The sequence below is a fragment of the Balaenoptera ricei genome, chromosome 5 (assembly GCF_028023285.1).
Source record: "Balaenoptera ricei isolate mBalRic1 chromosome 5, mBalRic1.hap2, whole genome shotgun sequence".
Lineage (NCBI taxonomy): Eukaryota > Metazoa > Chordata > Mammalia > Artiodactyla > Balaenopteridae > Balaenoptera > Balaenoptera ricei.
In genome coordinates, this window is record NC_082643.1 from 79,919,434 (window position 1) to 79,947,310 (window position 27,877).

At 44.4% G+C, this 27,877-nt stretch overlaps 1 protein-coding gene across 1 annotated transcript in view; it reads left to right on the forward strand.

Annotated features, from left to right (window-relative positions):
• Window positions 1-15,513: 15,513 nt before the first annotated feature.
• Window positions 15,514-27,877, forward strand: part of RELL1 (RELT like 1) — a 61,174-nt gene continuing 48,810 nt past the window's right edge. Inside the window, exon 1 of the mRNA XM_059923214.1 lies at window positions 15,514-15,716. Within this exon, the coding sequence (XP_059779197.1) occupies window positions 15,629-15,716 (88 nt within the window). The 5' untranslated portion in view covers window positions 15,514-15,628. The remainder of the gene's footprint in view (window positions 15,717-27,877) is intronic.

Consider the following 27,877-nt stretch of genomic DNA (forward strand, 5'->3'; position numbering starts at 1 on the left):
AAAGCGATTATACTCCAATTAAAAAAAAATTTATTGGGAGGACTGAGAGTCAATCAGTGACTTACTTGTCATCTGGCAGAGACCAGTACATTGGCTTTTGAGCTGGAGAACGGGAAAGACATAATTTTAGGTTGGGGGACACCTCTTGAGCAGGGGAAGAATTGGAAGAGAGTGAATTATACAATGTGTGAAGGCACTAAAAGCAAAGTTCATCCATTTTGCAATGTTGTCTAAAACCATGGTGGATGCCGTGATCCTAAAAATCATCTTGCCATGGCCCATATGTGTTAGTCTGCTTGGAGTGTTCTGCAGACCAGACAAAGGACCCTTCTATCAACTGAGAGCTTGCCAAGTCACCTTTGGTTCATTTGATGATCAAATAAATTGAAACATTTACATTAATCCCCCTGTGGAGATATTTGTTGCATTTCAGAGTACAGTCAGCCCTCTGTACCTACATGTTCCGCATCCGTGGATTCAACCAACCTGGGTGGAAAATATTAGAAAAAAATTCCAGAAGGTTCCAAAAAGCAAAACTTAAATGTCACACTGGCAACAATTTGCATAGCACTTACATTGTATTAGGTATTATAAGTAATCAAGAGATGATTTAAAGTATAAGAGAGGATGTGTGTAGGGTTACATGCAAATACTACACCATGTATATAAGGGACTTGAGTATCCTTGGATTTTGGTAACCATGGGTGGGGGTGAGGGGCTGAAACCAATCCCCTGCAGAGAGGTTGGGGACTCTATTTGGATTCTGCATATAAAACAACATTCTAGCATTCCCTCCCTCTCTCCCCCCATTTGGCTGTCAACTGCTTAAGAAGGGTCTAGAAATAGATTTCTCCAGGTGACAATCTACTGTTTTGCTCCTTCATGTCCATGACCAGACCAGACTGCTTATCACTTCTGACAGTCCTCAACTCCAAGAGAGGGAATAAAAAAACAAATTGCACTAAGTTTCCAAATGTTAATTTTGAATGTAAAGTTTTAATCAGCAAAATGTGGGTGTTAGAAATATTGGAATTGATCTTCTCATTATGCTTCCAACTCAGAAATTATGATGAGATTCATTAGAGAAAAAAGCATCATTCATCTGTTCTTCATTTCCCTGGAACTTGGCATAATGGTCTTGGCTTAGATTGTCATTTAAATTTATGTGTCTTATCATAGCACAGCTGAATTTATTCACATCACAAAGAAAGTCTAAGATACTATGTCAATACATTTACTGAGTGTGTAATGAGTATATGGCCAATGCCAGACTACAATGACAGATAGAACCAGCTTCAGCATTTGCAGCCTTATGTCATTTTTCTAATAAATTGTATAACACAACATGGAGACTGTCTTACTTCGAATTCACTGGGAGAGAGAGAATGGGGGAGGGAGGGTTGGTCAGTGCACCTGTATCTTTATTTTGGTCCCTGCACCAGTACTGATGTCGAGTGGAGTTTCTGAAAGTTGTAAATTCTTTTATAGGACTCTGTGATCCCTTGCTGGTCTAGACCCTCAGCATCACATTGGAGTTGTTCAAAGGTTATAGTTCTTAATTCATGTTTACACACCCAGACATTATTTCCAAAGTAAAACCCATGGGGCTGGATTCAAGAGGTTTACAGTCTTGCCTCTCTCCACTAACCCTCCAAGAGCCATTATATGGAGGCTGAGTTACCCAGTTGTATTAGTTTCCTATTGCTGATGTAACAAGTTACAACAAATTTAGCAACTTACACAACACAGATTTATTACCTTACAGTTTTGTAGGGTGGATGTTGGAAATGGGTCTCACTGGGATTTATTTCTTTCTGGAGGCTCCAGGAAAGAATCTGATTCCATGCCATTTCTAGCTTGTAGAGGCTTCCCACATTCTTTGGCTCGTGGCCTCCTTCTCTCTTCAAAGCCAGCATCATTGCATCCCTCTGTGTCTTTCTTCCATAGTCACATATCCCTTTACTGTTCAGCCTCCCTTTTCTGTGTTTATATCCCTTCTGACTATGTTGAGCCCCCCCCAGGTAATCTCCCTATTTTATTTTATTTTTTATTTTTTTAATAATTTTTAAAAAATTTATTTATTTATTTATGGCTGTGTTGGGTCTTCGTTTCTGTGCGAGGGCTTTCTCTAGTTGTGGCAAGCGGGGGCCACTCTTCATTGCAGTGCGTGGGCCTCTCACTATCATGGCCTCTCTTGTTGCGGAGCACAGGCTCCAGACGCACAGGCTCAGTAGTTGTGGCTCAGGGGCCCAGTTGCTCCGCGGCATGTGGGATCTTCCCAGACCAGGGCTTGAACCTGTGTCCCCTGCATTGGCAGGCAGATTCTCAACCACTGCGCCACCAGGGAAGCCCAATCTCCCTATTTTAAAGTCAGCTGATTAGCAACGTTAATTCCATCTGCAAATTTAATTCCTCTTTGCTATGAAACCTAATATATTGACAGGTTTCAGGGATTAGAACTTGGACGTCTTTGGGAGGTCATTATTCTGGTTATTACACTAGCTCAGACTCTCTTCCCTGAGGGTCATCTTCTCTTAGAAGCCTATTCCAGTCTTTCTTACTGTGGCAGGCAGGCTCTTAGAGACCCATCAATGATTTCTGTCTCTTGGTATTCATGCCCTGTGTAATTCCCTCCCACTGAGTGTAGGAGGGACCTATGACTTACTTCTAACCAATAGGATGGCAGTGGCAGTGGAATGACATGTCCATAATTATGTTCCATAGGATTATAGCTTTCATCTTTATACAGACTCTCTCTGTTGCCTTCTCAGTTTACACGCTTTGATAAAGCAAGTGGCCATGTTGGGGAGGCCCACATGGCAAGGAACTGAGGGCCAACATGCCACAAAGAACTGAATCCAACCAACAACCACATGAAATTGAAAGTGGATCTTTCCCCACTTGAGCCTTCAGATATGACCTCATCCTCCATCAACACTTTGATTGTAGCCTCATGAGAGACTCTGAAGCAGAGGATCCAATTAAGTCATACCTAGATTCCAAGCCCACAGAAACTATGAGATAATAAATGTGTGCTGTTTTAAGGCACTAGCTTTGTGACAGTTTTGTTACAGAGCAATTGTTATCTAATGCACTTGCCAAAGGACCTCAGTGGGGAATATCCTAATCCATAAAACAGTTGCTCATAAAGTTGAACCTCAGAAGTGTAGCTTGGGGCTTCCCTGGTGGTGCAGGGGTTAAGAATCCACCTGCCAATGCTGGGGACACAGGTTTGAGCCCTGGTCCGGGAAGATCTCACATGCCACGGAGCAACTAAGCCTGTGCGCCACAACTACTGAGCCTGCGTGCCACAACTACTGAAGCCTGCACGCCTAGAGCCCGTGCTCCGCAACAAGAGAAGCTACCGCAATGAGAAGCCCGCACACCACAACGAAGAGTAGCCCCACTCGCCACAATGAGAGAAAGCCTACGCGCAGCAACAAAGACCCAACACAGCCAAAAATAAATAAAATAAATAAATTTTTTAAAAAGTCCTTGGAAAAAATAATTTGTTAAAAAACCACGAAGTGTAGCTTGAAGTGTAGATGCTTGTTACTCAGAGTGTGACTCTGAAATTGTTAGAAATGCAAAAACCCAGGCTCCATTCCAGATCTACTAAATCAGAATCTGCATTTTGACAAGATCCTCTGGTGTTTTATATATTCACATTAAAGTTTTAGAAATATGGGGATCCCTTTCTCCCCAAGAAGCTCCCCTCCGTGAACTTGCCTACCACCTTTGTAGTTACTAGCCCTGCAACCCACAGGGGTTGGAGGGCACCTTGGTTCAGGCCACAGAAGTCTAGTCACACCCTTATCCTGGGTCAATGGGAAATACTCAAGTTACCCCTTCCACGTTAATAGGGAATATCTATTTCAAAAGGACTTATTCCCTTAACATCTAGGCAGAGAATGTGCTGGTATCCTTTTTAAAATTCTACTTCTCTAGTCCCCTGTTGCTCACATAAAACATTGTTGGTATCCTCAGCAATCTTTCAGTCTAGTTGGGAGGATGGGGCATCCCACAGACCTGTAAGTAACAAAACACAACAAGAGAACCAAGTTGCTCAATTTGGGGACAGAATGGCAACTGATGACAGGTGTGGTCAAGAGCAGGGTTTACAGAAGAATCGGGACATGAATTGATCCCTAAAGGTGAAGAGCACACAGGACACTGAAGTGTGAGAGATGTTGAAGACAGAGCAGGTAGAAATATTTCTGGGGCCTTTGGTGAACATGAAAGTAGGCCCACTTGGCTGGAGCACAGACTTTAAGTAAAGGAATAATGAGAGATCAAGGAAATAGAGGTCAACACTGTGGAGAGAGATAAAGAAAGGAAAAAAGAGAGAGAAAGAAATGAAGGAAGGAAAGAAGATGGATTACAATAGGGGCAGACTGCTGTTTCAGCCAAGTCATCAAGCTATAACCGATACCATGTTCCAAAGTGAGGTGTGGGCCACTGGTTTACCAATGAGGTCCTCGAACACCAGTAACACGACTCTGAGTTCCTCACTCATAATTGAGGTATAAAAAGGTTGGAAATAATTGAAAAGGAGTGAGGAGTTTTACAAAGCGTTGCTGGTGTTCTTGGGCATTAACCACGGCCCCCATCACCATCAAGGAGGAGAGAGGGGGTGTGCTTTATCCTTTACTTCAAGGCAAGGGGATCCTCTGGCAACACTGCTCAGCTTAACGTGTGTCCCCTTCCTGGTGCCTGTCTTCCGTCTGAAAAGTTTAAATGGTGAGGAATGGCCTGGTCAGCTGCTTTGACAATGAAGCAAAGGAGAAGTGGCTTCACTGGAGGAAGGCGTGACTGTGCTGCCCACAGTTTTTTGGAGCAGAGACTGTGAGGGGGTCTAGGGTCCTGTCTACAAGGGCATCTGGAGGGGCAAGCAGCCCTCAGGGAAAAGAAGCCAGAAGTACCACCGGATGCCTAGAGCCTGAGGAAGTAGTGAAGAGACAGCCAGAGAAGACGTCCCCCCTCTTTGAGGAGAACTGAGGAAGATAGATTCCTGGGCTGGAAGGTGATATGGTGGCTGCAGGTGTCTCCAAAGAACCCTTGAAAATTCGTAAGAGAGCAGAGTCTGCGTTTAACCCCTTCCTTACCAGTTCAGCTCTGATGAGAGTTCTAAAGTGGAACTTTCTTGTCCTCTCTTCTTCTCTTCTCCCTCACAGCCCAAGCCTGTGAAGGTAAAAAAAAAAAAAAAAGTGGTCAACAGGATGGGGATGTTGAGTAGAAGGACCTCACAGGGAAGGAGAGGAAAAGGCTGAGTTCCCCAGGATGCAGACACAAGACGGAGACTTGCACGCAGAAGGCTGATGAGGGAGGGCCCCCAAGACTGACTCCGCGGGGGGCAGTGAGTGGGATGGGGCAGAGGAAGACGTTGAACTGGGGTGCAGTTGTTTGTTACAGAGGCCGCAGCCTTTCCCACGGGGTACTTCTAGAGCTGGGTTGCCCTTCTGAAGTCATCCCTCATTGGCAGAGGGCGCTCTATCCTCCTTTACCCCACTAACCCATCACTGAATAAGGGCTGACCCTGGGGAGGAGGCAGCTCTCTTTTGCTGAGGTCAATTTCCAGAGAGCCTCTCAGCTGAGAACCTTCAGGACCAATCCTCCGGCAGCTGGGGGACAACTGGGGGGGGCATGCCCGTGGATGGCAAAGACAGCATCGCTACACTGACAACACCGCCCTCCCAGTGCATGCATCCTGTCTGCAGGAGCATGGGCAGTGGAGAGGGAGGAGTTTTTAACCATTATGGTCACCGGACTTTTAATTAGTGTCCAGAGTAGCTTTTATTACCTTAAAGTACTGGGAAAATCATGACGCTTGCTCTAAATTTCATCCATGAGGAAGGAAAGAAATATCCCCATAGAATAAATTTACAGAAATGTGCATCTAGCTAACTAGCTAGGTAAGCTTACTTACATCCCCCAAACCTTGGTTATAACTGCATCAGTTTCTAGAGAAGCAGCATCAGGGGAGATAAGCTTTGCAGAGGAAAATTCCTCAGTAGGTGTGGTTATGCAAAGGCAGGCCCTGGAGCAGGTGTTCTACACTTTCATCTGTGTGTGTGCGTCTTGCACCCCTTTGGCAGTCTGGTATGGCTTATGGAACCTCATCTCAGAATCATATTTTCAAATGCATAATTAAAATTCGTAATACAAAGAAAACCAACGATGTTGAAATCTTTTGTTATTGAAATATTAAAAAAATTCTGATAGTGATATGTGTGCTACTTCACACATTAAACAAGATTTTATTTTAAGTCTTGTTATTTAACGTGTAATTTAAAATTTCAAAGTAATTTCCAAATAATAATGGGTATAAGCAGTATTTTGAGATATCTGCACGACTATAATATAATATGAAAATATCTGTGGTTTCTGTTGGTGCCAGTGTTGCAGGCACTGTGGTTTGTTGCTACATTTATCAAAGAAGGAAATGCAAAACTTCACTTCAAGATTATTGAAAACAGTTTTGAATAATTTCAAGATTAATAAGGATGTAATGTTTTCCCCACTAGAAACAACAACCTCCCCTGAGTTCTATTTACAGTCCCCTTGGATTCTGGGTTAGAACCCCTGCAATCTGGAATAGGATCACCTGATCCTCTACATGATAATAAGGTAATGAGAAGTTTTAGAGTGTTTTCTGGGGGAAGTGAGCTGGCAGTAGAGTGTATTGAAAGCCTTGTAATTCTAGGAGAGGAGAGATAGGGCTCTTTGCTCTGACCCTAAGTGGTGGTCCAGTGGTTAAGAATCTGCCTTCCAATGCAGGGGATTTGGGTTTGATCCCTTGTCGGGGTACTAAGATCCCAAATGCCACGAGACAACTAAGCCCGTGAGCCACAACTACTGAGCACACGCGCCGCAACTAAGACCCAACACAGCCAAAAATAAAATAAATAAATAAATAAATAAATAAATAAATATTTTAAAAAGGAAAAAAAAAGATTAAGGAAGTTTCCTTTAAAAAAAAAAAAAGAGCAAAGAGGTGAGTGGGGACCCAGGGAATGTGGTGGACTTACAGTGAGGAAACTTCCATGGCTGTGATGGCTGAGGGGATTCTGAGAACCACCTCATTTCCTGTTCCATCTGTGCTGGGTCCACAGATGATACTGGCTAAACCTTCAGGAACAGTCTGTTACACAAAGCACCTCTGTGTTAGTATGTCTGGGCGAAAAAGAATGGGCAGCGTACATGTTTGGGGAGGGGGCAATGAAGAGAGTGGCAGCCATTCCTAGAGGCCAGGGTGGCCGTCCCAGAATTGCACAGAGAGCCGCTAGGAGCCAGGTGACCATGAATAAGTGGCTGGCAGTGTGGACTGAGTCAGGATGGCCAAGAGGCCACCCTTTTTCAACCCAAATGTGCTAGAGGTAAGTGACCCTTGACTGAAAGGGAGAAGCTGGATTCTGCCTGCATGGATATGAGGGTAGACATTGAGGTTACAGCAGATTAAAGAGTTGAACGTGACCCTGTAGGCAACAAAGGGTTGGGTCCTAGAAGGGAAATGAGCAGAGAAATGTCTGCTATCAGTGGGGTTTTAGAAGTAGCACCGTGGCGGCGAATGTGGGATCGGGTAGAACAGCGCACGCTGGAGACAGACTGTTCAGAGGCAATTGCAGGACTTGGAACCACCAGGAACACAGAAGGAGGATCAGTCCCTTAGAATCGTGCCTTTTAGGAAGAAGCAGTTGTGGACATGGCTGTGCCTTTCTGAAGTCAAACAGAACTGTACTGTTTCTTCAGCAAGAAAAAAATAAAACAAAACAACTTGTGTGATTGCTTTGCAGCAGATGGAACTGGCCACCAAGTTCCTCCATCGCAGTGTGTGCTCACAGAAGAAAAGATTGTTTAGAATGTCAGCACTGAAAGTTCCTCATTAAGTCTGACGGTGGGGAGTGGTTTGGGGGTGGGGTGCTGGCAGGGGAAGGGCTGTCAACTGCCCTCAGGCTCCCTCTCGGGCCAAGCGGGTTTCTGGTGAAAGAGTCACTCGTGAGTGCCGGGCGCCAGCCACAACTGTGAAGCTCTACTTAGTTCACACCACCCCTGCAATATCGTTAGTCTGTACTGTTGCTTCTTCACCGTATCAGCAGAGAATGGAGGGTCAGAAGGATGGAGGGATCTTTTTTTTTAATTTATTAAAAAAATTTTTTTTACTGAAGTATATAGTTAATATACAATATTATATAAGTTACAACAAGAATGGAGGAATTTTTTTTTGGCAGTCTTCAAGTTTTTATTTTATTACTCCATATTTCTTTTGAGTTATTTAACAGGTTGAAAGAAAGTCAAAATGTTCCAGAAATATTTTCCACTTTCTTTTGATTGCAAAACAGGACCCCTTTCTACCAAAGGTTAGTGCTTATCCCACCACCGTATGTTAAAGTGGTTAAAGAAATGTTGTATTTAAAAAAATTTCCCCCTTTTCCTAGTTTTATTCCCCAAAGACATGCAAAAATGTTGCTTAGATCATGTGAACGGGGGATATAAAATGGCCCTCTCCAGATTACAGTGATTCTGAACAACATGTTATCAAAGAAGGTATTTATGGCTGACAGAGTAATGGGAAAATTGATATTTTAAAATAATAGATTATTCATGCAGGGACCACAATAGCTCTATCTTCCTTTAGCACAAAGAGATATAAGACCACGCATGGGGCTGTGATCAAAATCAACAGCTGAATCAACGTGCATGACCAAGCAGGCCCTTCTCCCTGGTACTCGGCACCCTCTTGGCAGAAGGCATGTTGTGACTCTTCACCGGTGGAAAATGGAGCTGCTACAACCTTTAACTCTGCCTGCAAAATGAGTTGCCACAGGTTCGTGCACAGAAGTGCATCTACCCTCAAGGAATAGAGGAGTCTTGATAAGCATGACCCTTGGGAGTAAAAGCAGAGGGGAGAAGACCAGCGGCCTTTCAGTCACCGCCTCAGGAAGGACTTAGGGTCTCTAGCCCAGACCTACATGGTACTAATGGTCTCATGCAGAGGGGCAGAGCTGGTGGCAGCTGGTACTAAGAGCTGACCAAGCAGACTAACTTTTTGGCCGGGCTGAAAGGAAGATGGGGAGAATCCTTGTTACTGACCTGGGTCTTGGCAACAGAATGGCCCATATGGGATTCTCAGAGTCTTGGACTATGTTGAGAAAGGGCCTTCCCCTCCTGCAGCTCTCTCATCCTCTCCGCCCCACTGCCCTTGTGGTACACCTCAGGCACACCAGACCCCTAAGTTCTCTCCGTACATCAGCCCTTTGGTGTCCTAACCAGCCTACAATGAAGCTTATCACCTCAAACCCTTATCCTTCAAAACTGCCAAATGCCTTGAAAAACCTCTAAGATGTCACACTTTTCCCTAAACTGGGATCCATTTCCTCAACTGCCTCCTTCATTCCTACCTCTGGGCCACTAGGCATAGTTACAGAGAATCACTCAATCAAGTCGATTGGTCCATGAAAAATTCATGGGCTGCAGCCCCAGCTGTACCCTCCGAGATGTGCAGTAGCATATATACTGGGCAGCTCTCCTCTTCCCTTCAGTGACTTCTACTACTCTCAGAATCTCTGAGAATCAGCAAAAAGTGCCCCTCCCTCCAGTTAGTTTATTCTGATATTATTGTACAATCTGGACAGCTCTGCCCTGGGGGTAGGGGGAAATGGGATTTCCGGAGTCCCAGGGGGAAGCATCCCTGGCTGCACACATACATGTGCCCAAATTCTGACAACTCGGCCCCCCCCACCTCCAGACTTTGGGTCCCCACAGTGTCAGCAGCCTGCACACTCCACACATCCCCAGGGAAAGAGAAGTAGGGTTGGAGTCTGATTGTCACAAAGCAGGCTTCTGCAGGTGAGAGAAGAAACCTCAAGGGATGCTCAGTGAAGACTGACATGGGACACAATCATGCATGCGTGTGTGCGTATGTGAGTGTGAGCACCAGTGACCGTGTGCATGTGTAGTCTTCCAAGTGTGTGCATGGCCTTGTCTGCAGTGTGGGCTTATATGCACGAGGCTCTCCCCTGCTTTTCCAAGAGTTGATCAGGAGGCCAGAATCTCTTGCCTTCACATTCTGGAATAAGTTCATATATGGTGCCTAGTGTGGTACATGACTCAGACACCTGTCCTGATGGCGCTGACCATGGTCTCCTCAAAGCCCTTGCATCATTCCCACTCCTTCCATTGTCAAAGGATGGTTTTGCCTCAATGTGAACCTCCTCAACTTTCTTTCTCAACTGCAAATATATTCATCTTGGTGCCTTTCTTTGGCCTTTTCCCTTCAATTTTAAAGCATGAGGTGTCTGCCTTTTATTCAAGGCTAACAACCCCTATGCTTCTATCAGGGGTCTCCTCTGGACCTTGTGACGTTAGTTATGCCCTTCTTCACTACTTCATTTCTGTCTATTTTCCAGTTGTCCCATACAATCAATTCCATTCCATAAAAATCTTCTCTTGGCTCCCAAGGTCCCTCTACCACTCGCTCCCTCTTCTCTCTCAGCCAGGCTTCTGAGAAAAGAACTCTCCACGACAATTTCCACTTCTTCATCCTCTACACTCTGGTATCCCCCCATCATTTCCTTAATGTTCTTTCACAGGAGTTCTCAGTAACCTCTGAGAAGGTTACTGACTTGGAGGATATCTTTTTCAGTCCTTATTTTACTGGACTACTCTGCACATACGATGCTGACCATCACTTCTTTCTTTAGGACAATCTTGCCTCTATTCTGCTTCCATAACACTTCCCTATGTAGAATCCATCAGTCCGCGCGAGGACCACGCCCAACATACCCGACTAGAGGCTACACTCAGAGTTCCTACACGTGGCAGCCCCATGTTCTCCTGAGACATGGGAAACCAATCCACAGCCAGTCTGTGGAGATCAAGCTAAGCAGGGCCTGGGTGCAAAGCAGCCATGGGAAGGCCCTGCCAAGATGAATAAGCAATGGCAGATAGCAAATTAGCAGATAGCAGAGAGTGAGAGAGAGAGAGAGAAAGTATAAACTTGCTAAGAAGTAGAAATGAGAACAATGTGGTAGCGCAGAGATAGAGAGGGAAGCACACCCCCTACATTTACCATCTACTGTTCTCAGTTCTGATTTGTTTGAGGGCTTGAGACTTGGCCATTTTTATATCTGTGAGTGTTTTACCTTTATAATAAATTTACTGCTTATTCAGCTAGTGTTGATGTTTCTGTGTATTGCAATCAAAAGGAACCTTGACTAAGACAGATACTTTGTACTTTGTCGAGTTTCTTCTCCAAAATGTGCATTTGTGGGTTTTATTGGGCCGAAACCATGGGGTTCATTACCATAATTCTCCCTTGCTCTTTACAGGGAATAACCATATCATTGTATGTCCACCCGATTTTGAGGCTCTAGCAGCAAATGGTCTGAGTCACTTATGTGCAATTTTCAGGGGACTGTGTGCCCATGAAACGAAACTTGACCTGGTGGTCAGGAATGAGGCAGCGATTATGGACACCACTGCTAACCCAGCAATCAGATTCCTCTGATGTCCTCTGATGAACATGTTGGCAAAACTGGGACTGCTCTATTTGCAGCTTCCTGACAGATGATAAAAAATATTTAATTGAAGAACTGAAATTCATCTCAACCTCCCTAAAACAATCTATTTTGGTATAATTTATGACAATTCCTGGGCATTTAAAGTTCTCAGTTCTCCTATTATTGACCACTGTGCTCAGCTCTGACCCACAGTTATAGCTGACCTGTTCTCCTCGCCCTCTTTCCCTCATGTGTACTCATCACCATGCAGCCTACATCATGCTAAATTCTGTCACTGTACAGGTACTTATACCCTTCCCCCACCTCTCCACTAATCCCTGTACTTCCCTCAATTTAGCCCAAATTGCACCTTCTCCATGAAGGCTTGCTCAGAGCCTCCGGTTGCAATCCTTTTGGTTTTGGAATTCCTATAGCCCAGAGGTTCTCAGCCAAGGGCGATTTTGCCCCCAGGTGACGTTTGGTAACATCTGGAGATATTTTTGTTTGTCTCAATCAGGAAAGGGGAGAGCACTACTGGCATTTAACTGGTAGAGGCCAAAGAGGCTTCTCAACATCCTACAGCGCACAAAACAGGTCCCCCCAACAAAGAATTATCTAGTCCACAAATGTCAATAATGTTGAGAAACCCTACAGTCAGGCCCAACTTTGGTACCATGCACCCTATCATTTGATTACTCATTATGGTGTAGAATCTTAGGGCTGGATGGGAACCTTTAGAAATCATCCTATCGTCTGCCTGAATTTTCTGGGTAAGAAGCAGCTGGTGAAAGTCATAGAGTGAGTCAGTGGCACGGCTTTATCCTGATCCCTGGGCCTTTGACCATTCCCATTTCATGATGCAGTTGTTTCCTTTCTTAACCTGGCTTCTATAAGCCAGGTTAAGATCTATTATGACTCATGTAGTGACTCTCTTCTCCAATCTCCTCCCCTCAGCCCAGTACTAGGAACACAATACATACTTGTCAGATCAAAATAGCCTCAGATTTTATAAAATATCACTTGATATACCTGCAAACATATTTTTTAAAGAACTGAAGGCTTCTTTCCTGGATGTAACCTCTCAAAAGGAAAGATGACTACATCTAAATCACAGAAAGAAGGAATTCTACAGAGACCTTCTGCAGAAGTATTTTCAACATTAATTAGGGTAAATACCAGCCAACTGAGCCTTACACATTTAAATGATGGTGATGAAAATTACCACCTTACAGCACAGAGGAAAACAGGAAAGGTTTCTACTAAGGGGAAGGATTAACTGAATTTTATAGAGAAACTGGAAAAAACAAAACAAAATTCGACAAAAACCAGAAAGGACAGAAGATTGTATAAGTTTGTAAATTTGATTCCTAGACGCTCTTCCCATATATAAATAACTAATTTTCCCCCAAAAAAGTGCATTTAATCAATTGTTGACACAGAGTTCAAGAAGTCCAGGTTAAGAGAAAAATGACAATAAGACTTTATATTGGAAAAGGAGAGCTAATTGGCTAGTATTCTGCATTTCAGAGGCAGAGCAGTATAAGCAGAAGTTCAAGTGTAGGCCTGGGGTGAGCTGATTCTGGATTTGAGTCCTGGCAGCACCCGGAGCAGCTGTGTGACTTTGGTGAATGCCTTAATCCCACAAATCCTAGCCTTCTCGGCTTTGAAGTGAGGATAAGTAATAATACTTCCCAAAACATAAAATTGTGAGGATTTGATGAAGGAACACAGGAAAAGTGCTTGCCCCAGGATCAGGCTAAATCTAAGAGCTGAGTAAAGGAGAGCTAATGTTACAACTATTTCTACCTATGATCCTGTAATTTTATTTCTGAAAAAATGGGAAGATCATTTAGTCTTGTGATGTTAAATTTTTATTTCCTCAGAAGAAATATGACATCCCCTTGCTAATATGAATGAGGACTTCGATCACACTGAAGTTTTCACATTTAAAATAAAACAATAAGCAATAGCTTTTAGATATGCATATGTGGGGCTTTTTTAATCAGCTGAACAAATCTGTAGGGTTAAGTACCTAGAAAATAATTTAAGCTTCATTTATTTCCTTCCTTCCTTCCTTCCTTCCTTCCTCCCTCCCTCCCTTCTTCCCTTTCTCCCTCCCTCCATTAACAAGATGTGCAAATGCATGTATATGAGGTTCTGTGACAGTGAACTATCTATAGAGAGTGTGTCAAGCAGCTAAGTGTTATGGAAAAGTCTGAGAAGGGAAATTTTAGAGCCTCGGTTCCAACCCTGGCTCACACTAGCAATGAGATAGTAGGCAAGTCACTTAACTATCTCTCATCTGTAAAATAAGTGGCTTGGTAGATGATTACTAAGGTTGCTACTAGCTTTAATTACTGGATTGTACTCTTATTTCTGGAGAGCCACAGACATCCAATTCAAATAGGTTGTTAAAAATGGCCCTGTCTTTTTAATAGTAAGTTCAATCTGTAAGAAAGAGTGAAACACTATTCATTTTTAAAATGATATTTTACATTTTGAATAGATATCTTGGTCCAATCATTTGGCTACATTCTAAGTTCCAAAACCAGAGCCGGCTTTATAGGTGTGTGTTTAATTTCTAGGCCCAGGACTATTTCATTTTTTTTTTAGTTAGAAACCCACATGGACCTCTTTCCCCTGCAGCCACTCTGTATTTGTGTTGGTATAAAACTGCTTCACCTGCCAGACTGAGGATGTGCGGACAACTGTGCAAAGGAAACACAGTGCCCTCCTTTGGCTTCAAAGGGCAGAGGTTCCATCCTTCAGCTCCAGCCATCTGTAGTGGCCTGAGCTTCTGGGAATTCCCACCTAAGTGCAGATGTTTGTAAGAGTCTAGTGGACTGTGTAGAGAACTCAGCGAGGAGATGAAAGAGTCCTCCTTTGAAAAGCTGAGGCTGACAGGCCAAGGAAGAGCCTGGTTCTGTGAAAACCTCCAATGCCCACTCCCTCCTCTTGCTGGTGTTCTTGAACTTTTGTTCAAGGCCTGACCGCCTTGTTTCAGGAGTCTCTAAAGAGCAGTAAAGAGGGAACTATTCATAGAAAGACCCTGACTCCAATTGCTGCTCGTGATGATGATTCAACTTCAGAAACCACTTCTGATCTCTTACTTAGTGTATGCTGTCATTGAGCTAGGCAGGGAGGGCACGGTGGTGAGCAAACACAATGGAGAGCTAATCCCAATTTATCACGGTGGCCTGGTCATCGGGGGTTTACTCCCTAGCCTGTGAAATAAGGATACTACTTACCTCACAGAGCTGGCGGGACGATACAAGGAGATAATAAGTGACTAGGCACTTGAAGAGTTACTTCGTAGAAGTATTTGCAAGGTGCAATGTGGGCACAGCATTTTTTAAAATAGGCGATTTGTTCCTGGAGGTATGTAGAGGTTTTTTCTCCCAATAAGAGCAGCTTAAATGGAAGTGGAGATAGGAAGAAATTTAAATGATTTGGCTTTTCTCATTTTCAAACATTGGAAGTTGACATCCCGCGCAGCGCCCCTCCCCGGACCAGTCACCTAGGGGAATGCCAGCTGAATAGATAACGCCAACAGAGAAAGAAGATCGTGCCCATTCCAATGCTGGCCATGTCCACCCGTCCAGACCTTCCTGACCTGCTCTTTTTCCTCTTCCCACGCCCACCTAGTCCCAGCGCCCGGGAGGACAAGCCCCGGCGACCCTGCCCCGACCCCGGGCTCCAGCGCTATGTGGACGGCTGCTGTCCAGAGGGTCTGGGAAAGGGAACTAGCGAGCGGACAGGAGGGGCCTCGCCCGGTGGGCGGGGTACGGGGCGGGACCATGGCCTAATCCGGGAGGCGGGAGCTGCGGACGGATTTGGAAAGGAAGCCGGGGCGAAGGGGAGAGGCTGGACCAGGCTGAGGTGGGCGGGTCCGGGGGCGGGGTCACTGGATGTGCCGCCTGCCTGTGTAAGCGGAGCCCGGGGCTAAGCTGGGAGAGGCAGGGCAGAGCGGAGGTGGGTGGGGCCTGAGGGGAGGGTCCCTGGCGGGGCGGGGTGCACAGCGCGCTGAGGCTGACCCCAGCCAGTCTGTTAGCCCGCGGGCTCCAGAGCTGCTATTCGCGCCGGAGCCCGGGACGCGGCGTCCCGGGGGAGGAGGGCGAAGGGCCGCGGCGATGGCTCCGCCGGGGCTCCTGGAGTCCGCCGTCCTCGCCGCTGCTGTCTTCGTGGGAGGCGCCGTGAGTTCGCCGCTCGTGGCCCCGGGTGAGTGCCCTGTAGCGGGTGGGGCGCGCAGGAGGAGGCGAGGGATCGGGGCTGTAGTCCCGCTGCTCTTCGAGCTGCCCTGGTCCTGGCACAGCCGCGGGATCCAGGCGCTGAACATCTGGCTGTCTGGGGGTGGCCCGGGCCGGGCGCGGCGCGTGGAGATGGCTCCCGTCCCTCCCAGCCTGCTCGGCTCCCGCCTTCCCTCCTCCGAGGACCTGTTACCCCCCGGCCCCACCTCTGAGCTGTCTGGCGTGTAGGGACCCGGCCGGCTCTTGCCTTCCTCGGAAGCCCTTCCGCCCGGGCCCAGCAACCTGGAGCCCTGCGGACCCCTTTCCTGCCCTTGTCCTCAAAGGCCCCGCGAGCGGAAGATCGTGACACCGGGCACCGGGTGCGCTGTCGCCGCCTTCCTCCCCCCTCCTTTTTTTTTTTTTTTTAATCTTCAAACCTTGAGGAGTTACAATTTCTTTCCTTTCCAAGTTTTCATTTATTTTCGTGGTTGATGGATTCTTGTAACAGGTTGGGGATTTCTGATTTCCTCCCACATATCCTGGATAAATCAGGCTTGGAAAAACGGAGGGCGCGTTTGTAAACTTACCTTTTTGTTTTTCTTCTTTGAGTTGATTCCTGTCACCACAAAAGGAACCTTCTGTGGTCAGAGCAGGAAGCCACCACCAGAGACGATAAAATGCTGTCCCCAATGATGAACTTGGAGCAGGAGTTTTTAATTGAAATCTAAGAGGGGGTGTAACTTGTACGGAAGTTCTTTCTCACACTCTTGTTTTTATAATTATAGACACCAGGGATTCCTTACCACCGAGCCCCCTCTTAATTGCCACCTTACAGCAGTAGTTAAAAAAAAAGTATACCTTCTTGTCCAGCTGGGGTTACTAGAGCCTGGAATCTTACGTCAGCAAGCTCTTCCAAGCTTGAGCGGCTCCTCTTCAGTCCAAATAATAAGCAATAACTGGAAGCCTTCCAACCATGACTATCTCCTCCATAAAAACACATATACTGCTCTTCACTCCTAAGAAGAATCCACTTGCTTACAGCTTTTAAACTGGCTTATCACTCTGGCCTTCACTTTTTTGTAGAAACCAGAATACGTTAGGAAGGGAACATATGTCTCCTGAATCTTTATTAGCAGATCTGTATTTCCTTCAGCCACCCACCCTGAGGAAATGGCCACTAGTGACATGTATTATTGGATGGGAGATTTTGGTTTTCACCCTGCATTTCATTGCTGAGACAGGTACATGCATCATCAGGTTCAAATTGGACCCCAGGTTGTAGACAGTACTTAGAGGGCTAGAGTCAGTTGCTCCAGAATTTGAAGAGCTTGACCCGGGAGGGAAACTGTTAAAAATTCAGCCCATGATGCATGTAATCAGTCATAGCAGGAGAAATCATCTGTAGAGTGAGCTTGTGTTTTGATGGATCTTTGAGCAACACACAGCTTTCAGGACTGGAATGTGATGACAAAACTCTTAATTACACAGTATAACTCTTTAGAAGAATGAGGTATCTAAAAAGGAAAGGGTACAGAGTACAAATGTGCCAGTGTGACTTGAGACCTGTTTTGTGAAGAAAAGATGCCCTGACCAGCCAACATCTGGTCCCCGTGGAATCTAAGACGGTGTTAATGTTTGTAGGGAATGTTTTAGGGAAGTAGGGAGAAAGATGGGGAGTAATGTTGAGTGCCTGCTATGTGTCAAGCTTTGAGTTGGGCACTTTATATTCATTTTTATACTTATTTCTCAATTCTGTGAAGTTCTTATTTCCAGTGAGGCACCTGAGGCCCAGAGAGATTAAACAATTGGCCCAACATCACATAGCTAGTGTATCCGTCAGCATTCAGTCTGAAGAGGAATCACTAGGAGGGGAGTGTGTGTGTGTCTACGCGTATCTATATCTTTGATAACCCAGCCTGCTTGATTCCAAAGTTCATTCTCTTTCCACTATACTGCACTGCTCCCCAGAGAGAAAATAGAAAAGAAATCACCTTCAGCCGTCTTGTTGAGATTCTAAGAGAGGGAGTTTAGGACATCATAATATTGTAAGCATGGGGTTATCAGAAGATGGGAAGTAGAGAAAAGAAGGACAGTTAAGTTCACAGTGGGTAGTGGCAATGTCTCTGACGTCCTGCCTAGTAGAAGAATCTCATTAAGCTTCTGTCTTAGTAGCAGCATTCGAAACTATATACCACCAGCACCAGAAGGGATGATTTTCCACATCTTGGCTTATTTATGTCTTTTAAGTTCTCTGGTTACTTAGGGCTTAGTTTCTCTGCAGACAATGGGCATGGCCTTTGAGTAAGGAGTGGGCTGAAAAGGACCAGGGGCTGGTGAATGAGAGGTGCCCTCTCCTGGGGCTCTGTGGGCTTCCATACAGCCTCCTGATTCCTCATTTAGATGCTAAGGATAAGCTTTAGTAAATTCTGGGTTCTCCTTTGGCCAGGTGGCTGCCTAGCTGTATACGTACATTAATCTTAGTCAGTGGACAGAATGTTTTGAGAAGGCACCCCTTGGAGCTTGGGCTTCCATGCCCAAATTCCATTTAAAGGGAAAATGCAATATTCAAGGCGTGCCTGCCCTTCCCTATCTCCCCATCCCCACCCCACCCCAGCCCCCAAATAAATTAAACAGACTATTTGGGAGTTTCAGTAGTCGCATATGAATGAGAGAGACCAAAGCCCCAGGTGATAGAGAAAAAAGTTTTCATTGTTACTTTTTAAAGAATTGTCTCTCATGTTGAAGTTTAATTACACATTGGGACAAAAGAGTAGTTATTTGAAACCCACAAAAAAATGATTTAAATTGTCATTGGTTAAAACTATTATGTTGAGTTGTTTCTAAGAATTTTAGGCCAGTTGCTTCAGAAATTCTAAAGATTTGGTGGGCTGCTGAAAGCAGGGAGAACAGTGAGTCTGGCTAAAATTGGAATCTGCAGTTAGTACACTGTGGGCCCTTTTCGGAGGAAGGAATGCAGTGTTTATTATACCTGTTTTGTGGCAGGCTCTGGTCTAAGTCCTCAGATCATTTAATTCTTACAACATCCTGTCAGCTATATAGTTTTATTCCTCCATGTAGAGATGAGGAAATTGAATTCTGAGAAGTTAACTTGAAAAAGTCACTTACATGTGTAAGTTGGATTTTGACGTTGACTCACATCTATTCAATTCTGAGGCCTATTGTTACCAAATCATTTTGTTTTTCTTTAGAGTGAGGAATTTCTTTTTACTGTAACATATTTATAAAGAATCATTAATAGGGTAATGGCATGATAGAGTAGAAAGAGCACCAAGCTCTAAGTCAGAACCCTGGACTTGAAGTGTGCCTGCCGCTTTCGGGAGTGTGGCTTTCTCTGCCTCCATTTTCTTGCCTGGAAAATGGGTGTGTGCCAACCCCTATCTTTTTCTGCCTTACTGGCTGCTAGTGAGGAGCAAATGAGCTGGTGTCTCTGAAAGGTCTTGGCAAATGGCAGAGTGGTATATATCTTCTATCCTGTGTATCTTTTTTCCTGTATTTCCTACCCAAAGTGCCCATTAGACTAGACTTATAATGTCAACCAAACTGTCTAATAAATGTAGACCACACATGTTTTCATTCTGGAAGTGGTGATGGTTTTGCAGTCATAGGTTCATTGTAAATATCTGAAGTCTGGAGTGACACCTCAGATTCATGGGTTTGCTGCCACTGACTGGGAGTTAAGTAGCCAAACCTTTTTTCCCCATTTCTCCTCAGCTAAAATACAGTGCTCTTGGTATTTCTGGATAATTCCCCCAAAGATTTAAAGTTTTGGGGGAAGGGGAGAGAATAACACTTGATCTCATTACTCTAAGACACTTGTCACTGTCAGCCTATTTCATTCTGGTCTTCTTTGTATGTATTTTCTACTTGGAGGGGATCATAATGCAAAGATACATTTTTACCTGGCATTTTTTTACCTAATGTTATACTTAAAGGTTTCTCCATTTCCCTACACACTCACAAAGTGGCTGCATAATATCCCATTACATGGTTCTCTGTCTTCTACCTCACTGTGCTTCCATTTTAGATTTTAGTTTTTGCTAATTATTTTTAAACGAATTTTAAAACTCATTGTTTAGTGAACATCTATGCAAAGCTTTGTCTGGATATCGACGACTTCCATAGAAAATGGGTTCCTGAAAAGGCAATGTTGGGGTCAAAGGTATTCATGTTTGAGGCCATTGATGCCACCAATCTTAGTGACCTGAAGGTTGTTCCAGTTTACATTCTCACAGCAGTGGTCAAAGGACTCACTTTTCATACCGTTGGCATTTTCTCTGAAAAACATATTTGCTAAATTATGCTAAAGGCAAAAATTTATACCTTGATTGTTTAAATGTGTATGTTTTTGATTACTAATAGGTTGACTATTTTCTTCTAGTATAATATTTGAGCCGTTTGCACATGTCTGTAATCCTTTACGGACAATTCTGAAATTTGAAAAACTCCGAAAACCAAAAGATTTTTGAGGCTTTTTGCATACTTCGTTGGTGGGTGAAACCTAATCTGAACCAGTGTGAATATTGCTAAGTTTTGGCTGCAGTAATATTAATGAGTTTGATTTCTGAGTGTTACATAATGTGTACTAAATGCCTTGTTACCTTTCTAGAATTACAAAGTCTGAATTTCGAGGCACATCTGACCTCCAGGTTTTCAGATAAGGGATTATGGTCCTGCATTTCCTCTTCCGTGACTCATCTGCTCTTGTTTATGGGCAGCCAAATGTAAAACTGCTCAAAATAGTAAAATACCCTATGGAGAGAAAGAACTCCTCAAATGAGTGGCACTTCGTGAAAAGAAGCACTGCTTTGGTATTTTAGTGGGGAATCTAATAAAGTGAAGATACTTTGGCAAAGCTGAGGTTTCCTCTGTTCTAGGTGGGTTTAGGGATGGATGCCCATTATAATGGAAACTCTGCTTTCCTCTGCCAGTTATTGACACAGCTTTCTTTGTAAGGGAGAAGAGAAACGGAATCCGCCCAAGGGACTTTTTGGGGAGGGAAGGTTGGTAGAGGGTGGTGGATACCCCAGGCAAACTGAGTTCCCATGCCCAGTCATCTCACCTTGAGGATCCTTGTGCCAAACTTGTTGAACTCAGGGTTCTTCTATCCCCCCTTTGCAGCGCCCCAAGTTTCCTGCCTTCTTGTCTTTGTTCATCTCAGGATCCCAAACACCTGCCAGCTCTTCCCGACTCTCCCCTCCCCCCATTTTGTTTGCACACCCCTGGGTATAACTGCATTCCAACCACTAAGAAAGTGCCTATTGTACAGAGGGCAAAGAAATCTTTGAACCACTTTCCTCATCTGTGTTGTGGAGAAAATATGGCAGAGTTGCCTCATTGGCGTCGTTGTGACAATTACATGAGATAAAAATATAAGGGTGCATGGCGCGGTGTTTGGCATGTAGTAAATGCTAAAAAAATATATTATTACTTTGTCCTTAACCAAATACTACCTGTCATAGCTCTCAGATGGGACAAAGTTGCTGGCTGCTCCAGAATTTTCCTCTCTGGTTCTCTGCCATTGCCTGAGGTGTCCCCTGACTCATCTTGCTCCTGAGCCCAGGCTGCTGAGGCTGCGGTGTCATGGGCACGAGGCTGAGGAGGCAAGTTGGGCAGCGCCAAGGTCCCAGGGGAGGAGTAGGGACCAGTGAGCCTGGCAGGGAGCTCTCTCGGGGTGCAGGGGATGTGTGGGGCTGAGCCATTAGCTACCAAAATTAGGCAAGGAAGGAGAAAAAGAAAGAAACCGTTAATCTTTATAAGGGTAGAATGTGGCAGTTTCTTTGGGAAGAATTTTGAAAAATTCACCAACTGGTTTTTCTTTAGCCGGTGGATCTGTAGCTACAGTCACAAAGTTTTGACAGTTTTCCCCTAGGATTAGTGTAATCATCCCATTGACATCCTGTTTGATTATCCAGGGTTGAACTTGTCCTTGTTCATCTTCTCATTGTTCACCGGTGAATGTTATGTTGAAGAAGAATATAATTAGAAATATATACAATATAAATAATAATATATAATATACGATATGTATAATATATGTATAATAAGAAATATATTTAGTCTCTGTCCTCAGTTCGTGACGCAAAGTTCCTCAAACCCTTGGGATTTCCTACGTGATAGGAGTGTCTTTTTTTTGTGAGGAGCCCCCTTTGAGCGTATGCTAATGAGGGGACTTAGGGTGGTGCCCTTGATACCCTCAGGATGGGGCTGGTCACCTGAAGGAGGGTGGGAGTAGAGGGTTGAAACTTTCAGCCTCACCCAGCCACCTCTTCCCAGAGGGAAGGGGAGGAGGCAGGAGGAGGGCCCAAGATTAAGCACTTTAAAAATTTGAATAACAAGACTTGATGAGCTTCTGGGTTGGCAACCTACCGTATGGAGATGTGTGGAGAGTAGCACACCCAGAGGGCACGGAAACCCCACCTCTTTCCCCATCCCTTGCCCTGCGCACCTCTCCCATCTGTCTGTTCCTGAATTGTGTCCTTTTATAATCAACTGGTGATCTAGTAAGCAGAATGTTTCCCCGAGTTCTGTGAGCCACTCTAGCAAATTAATTGAACTCAAGGAGGGGGTCATTGGAACCTTCAGTCTATAGCCAGTTGATCAGAAGTACAGGTGACAACCTGGACTGAGCATTGGCGTCTGACGGATGGGGGCCCGGGGAGTGCGGTGGGGAGTCTTTGGGTCTGAGCCCTTAACTTGTGGGATCGGATGCTCTCTCCAGGTAGTGTAGGAATTGAGTTAGTTGCTTGGTGGTGCGGGGGAAACACATGCTGGAATGAGGAGGTAGAACCCTGTAGCATTAAGGCTGACGATCTCCTCAAAGCTTATTTAACAGACGAGGATACTGAGTCGGCCTAGCCAGGTCTTAAGGGGGTTCTTTACTCAGTCTAGGACGCTTCCCACTGTGTGAAAGCTGTCTCTCCACTGCAGTGGACCCCGCTTTGCTGCTTCTGGCAAGGTCTACACTTGCACTTGGTCCTCACGCTCGGGGATCTGGTTTCTCAGCTCTCTGGATCTGGGGTGAGCGGGCCCTGAGAAGAATGACTTTGGCTAACTGACTCCTGAGAGTAATTGTGTTGTTCTTAGTCACGTAAAGTTAGCGTCAGAGGGGACTCAATGGTCCTCTTATAATTCAGCCCTCCCTTTGCAGATGGGGAAGCTTCAGGTTCAGGGGCCTGCGGGAATCAGGAAGGGCCGCAGCCCGTAGTCGAGGAGCAGAGCGTTAGGCTTGGTGACGGAGGGCCTGTGTGTGTGTCTTGGTCACTGTCCAAGGCTCAGATCCAAGCACAGGACCCGGAACAGAGCAGATGCTTAAAAACATTTGAATGAATGAATGAAGGAAAGAAGGAAGGAAAGAAGCCAGGGCTGGAATCCAGGTGTTCTGACTCAGCCCAAGGCATTTTCTTTATAATAAAGCGAAGACTTAACGACTTAACGCTTTCCAAAATCATCCCTAAGTCTTAGCTGTAAGTCTCCTCCCCCCTCTCCCCTCCCGAAATGGAAAGAGGCTGCTTTGTCTGTCAGCCTCTATGGGCTATATTGCTCTGAAAGCCTGAGGCAGAGACTCTGGTCATGGAGGAAAAAAAAGAATGACAAAAAAGTAAGCAAGTACTGCCTTATCAGGTGAATATGGTGGGACATCAACACATTTGAAAGTGTTAGTGAAAATTTTCAGTGCAAAGGTTTTCAAAACTCAAATCTGTTCGTTAAGTTCTTTTCAAAGACAAACTGAATTCAGTTGTGTTGCTACACCAGTACTTTAAATGCATCTATTAGTTTCATGTATATATATATCATACTTCCAATTTTATAATACTTTATACCTTTCCTTTATACCTCACAGGTTAATTCTTTAAATTATTTACTCATTCAGCAGATTTTAGCCAAGTGCCTTACTGGGGTGCAAGACACTAGGATGAAGTGATGCGAACAAAATAGACACAGTCTGTGCCTTTACGGAGCCAGTGCAGGTTATCAGGGAGGACGATTAAACAAGCAATAATGATAAAGTGTCATTACTACCTCAATAAGGAAAGTATGGCACAGGGCCAGAATACTGGGGCTGGGGGTGGGACAAGAGTTGAGTACAGGTTGAGCAAGACTTTCTAGAGGAAATGAAGTTTGAATTTATAGTTGTAAAAGTGTCGGCATTAGCCAGGTGAAGGGGACACGTGGTTGTGGAACAGAGGAGGTGAGAACGAGCAAAGCCATAGCATTGGTCCCTAAACTTGAGCATGCATCAGAATTAACTAGAATGCTGGTCACAACACAGATAGATCGCTCTCCCCCTCCTCCGGTGTCTGTAGCTCTGGGAAGGGACTGGAGAATTTGCATTTCTAACTGCTTCCCAAATGATGCTAAGTATCTTAACCTGGAAATCCATCCCCTCTTCATGGGCTAGTTGTCCTGTTTTCCTGCCCATCCTTGAAGCTGAGCTCTAGGATTAACACTTCCAGGAAACCTTCCTAGGCATTCTCAGTGATTTTATCTCCTGTGAATATACATCTCGAGTCCATGAATACATGTTGGATCTATAGTATGTTATTTAACACAGAATCATAGGCAGTTGTTTCCACTGTGTTTTGTGTTAACTAGACAGCAGAGCATATAAGACACACTCAAATATTTGATTACTTGATCAGGTTTATTTCTTGCAACCTCTAAGAGGAGCACTTTGCTGTATTCTGTTTTGTAGCGATGAGGAAACAGATGTACAGAGGGATAACCAAGACGAAGAGAAGTGAAATGTCTCATTCAAGTCCTAGATGAGGGGAAGCCAAAGCTATATATATGTTCATTGTTCTCAAATGTTCTTTGTTGTTATGTGAAATTGCATGTACTCCATGCTCAGCGCTACCGGTGGAAGGATGGTCTTATATTTATTTACTATTATTATTTTTTTACTTTTTCATTGTAGGGCCATCTACTGAAAGAGAAAAACTAAGGCAGTTTATTAATTGAATGTAGATTTTGTTCTTAGTGGAAAATGAGCGATTATCTAAGGAATTCTTCAGGAATTGTCTGTTTACTTTTAGAGTAAATATTTGAAGGGACTAATTCAATTTACATGTCATTAGATTTCGAAATGATTTTTATAAAGTTTTGGTGTGAGGGAGATATTTTTAAAAATCTATTTCAGTTTCCTGAAAAGACACAGATTAAACAATTATGCCATTACCCTTCTTAAGTGGCCAGCTAAGTTTAGCTGAGTAGTCGGAGATTTATAAAGAACCTGTACATAAAATGTCACGTGATAGGTAAGGGTCACAAAAAAACAACAAATTCTTTTCAATATCAGTAACATGCCAATCCTTCCTCCCCCATGCATATACGAACATAATGTGGTTCTCTGAGATTCCTGTAACGGGTAAAAGTTGGAAGAATTCACTGGGTTTTCTGTCTCACAATATAACTCGGGAACACTAATTTTCAAATATTCCAACGGCTCTCCATAGCTGGAAGTCTCCAACACAATCATGTGAATTATTCACATTATAAGAAACGGCAGCCCGGAATTTCCTGGCATTGGTGAAGTGGCAGATGGCTAATGGACAGGCATTCCTTCATCTTTCTTTGCATGTTTGTGCTATATAGTTGTATGGCCTGAATGCTTCGGAGGCTTCCTCAATTCTTTCCAACCTCCTCCTCCTCTATTAAAGCAAAACACAGAACAACCACCCATAGGAAGAAGAAAAGAGGCATGGGCTATCGCTTAAAGCCAGATGATAGGGCCAAGGAAGCTGGGTTTTGAAGGTAAAACTCATTTCCCATGCATGATTGCCAAGTCAGTGTCTTAATAGTCTTTGCAGGTAAAACATGTAGATATTCCATACAAACAGCATGCAATTCATTTAAAAATGAGGGCCTTCTTTGAGCTACTGTTAGGTGTTGTGTAGGTATATAAAATGAACAACAAACTTGGTTTCCGTTCTCTACTAACTTGTGATTGAGAAGGGGGAGGAGATAAGCTATGAATACAAATTGTTATAGAATAACAGGGAGGATGTATTTGGTATCATCAGAGACCTACAGACAAAGTGCCACGTGGGATCACAGAGGAGAGAGACTTTCCTTCTGATAGAAGGGATGGAAAAGCCTTGAGAGCCTAAAACTTGGCATTTTAAGCGGACCTTAAAGGGGAGTGTGGGGATGGCAGCCCAGCAAAAGGAACAGTTTGTGCAGAGGTGTGGAGATAGGTCAGGAGGGGTCAGTGCAGACCCGGTGAGACTGCAGAGGGCAGGTTGAGGCTAGGCTGTGGGGCTCCTGAAACTAGGTGCTTGATTGTGCAGGCACTTGGGGGCTAAGGATGGGGTGCAGTGGAGGATAGGGGACCAGAAGGGCCCTCAGGCATTGCAGTGTGATGGAAGAGCTCCAGATGCTGAGCTGAGTAAGACCTGAGTACCAGACATGGCCCCAGTACTTTCAACAAGGCCGTTGAGATTGCTGTGCTGTTTCCTCATCTGGAGAAAAGGTGGGGAGGGTTGGGGGTGGGCAAGGAGAGGGGGAGGGAAGGAGAGGGAGAGAGAATGAATATACCTGTTCTTTATACATCTCAAAGTTGTTTGGAGGATCAAACGGATAATGTAGTCCTTTGTAAGTAATACAAATATGACCCATATAGTGTATAGGTTTAATATAATGCATATGATATATAGATAGAAACAAGTTTTCAAAGTTTGCTGGGAAATTAGACTCATGAAGTAAGTGCAGTGTATCGTCTTGGTGGTGTGAAGGCCAGAAAGTGCTCATGAATGGTAAAGGAAATTGTACAAATCATCTTGCCTCCTGAATTCTTCATTGCTTAACATTTATTTTTAGAGGACTGTTGTGCATGTCCAGCTTTTGTGCTAGCTATTGTTGGTCAAGTTCTCATTGTTTTCTTCTCTCTCCGGGCGAGCCCAGGTCAGGAGGGCAGTGCTGGCCATCAGTGTTTAGGGTCGTGTCTTTAAATAAAACATGCAGATCAACACTGCGTTGATTAATAAAACCCTGCTTGGCTAAGGGCTCTATCTCTCCGTCACTTCTGGCAAGTCCGTTTCCTTAGTCCCTTGATTTCTTATAACGTGACCGAATAGATTTGGGGGAGGAAAAATAACGCACTTGAAAGTAATTTAGTGTACATTAGGTACCTTCATATTATGGACATAGTGCTTACAGAGACAGAGGACTTGGTGTGTCTTAGTGCCTGGGAGCCGGTGGGATAGGAAGCGCGGAGTCTTCAAGGAAGGAAGGAGAATTCTTTTGCTTGAACCATATGATAAAGTAGTTGATCCTTTCCATGTCTTTCAGTGATGCACCTTGATATATAAATAAGACTCTTGACTTTGAGTCAATGTGGTATAATAAAGGCTATATATATATGTGTGTGTGTATATATATGTATGTATGTATGTATGTATATATATATTTGAGTTTTGTCCCATGTTCCTAGCACAAAACTCATAAACCCTTGGAATTTTCTGAGTGATAGGAGTGTCTTTTGTTATTCTTAATGAGCCCTTTAGACTATACCTGAGTTCACCCTAATGAATGACTCTTGGTGGGCCCTTAGATAGCTTCAGGATGAGGGCAGGTTGTCAGAGGAACCAACTTCATGATTATAGTGGTTTGGAACTTTTAGCTGCATCCCCTGAACTCAGGGAGGGGTGAGGTTTTGACGATTGAGTTAATCACCAATGGCCAGTGACTTAATTATCATGCCTATGTAGTGAAATTTCTTAAAACTTCAATAAAAACTCTGAAACAAGGAGGCTAAAGGAGCTGCTGGGTTGGTGAACCCATGGATGTGCTGGGAGGGTGGTGGGTCTGGAGAGAGCATGGAAGCTCTGCACCACTTCCCCTCCCCACCCCCAATTCTTTGCCCTACGCATCTCTTCCATTTGGCTGTTCCTGAGTTGTATTCTTTATAATAAAATTATAACAATAAATATAGCACTTTCCTGAGTTCTCTGAGCCATCATAGCAAATTGTCGAACCTGAGGGAGATGATGGAAGCCCTGACTTTGTAGTGGGTTAGCCTGGTTAAGTGGTTAGATGCCATTTGCAGCCGGTGTCTAACGTGGGGTTTGCACTAACTCCAGGCAATTGGTGTCAGAAATGAATTGCATTGCAGGACGCCCAGTTGGTGATGGAGAA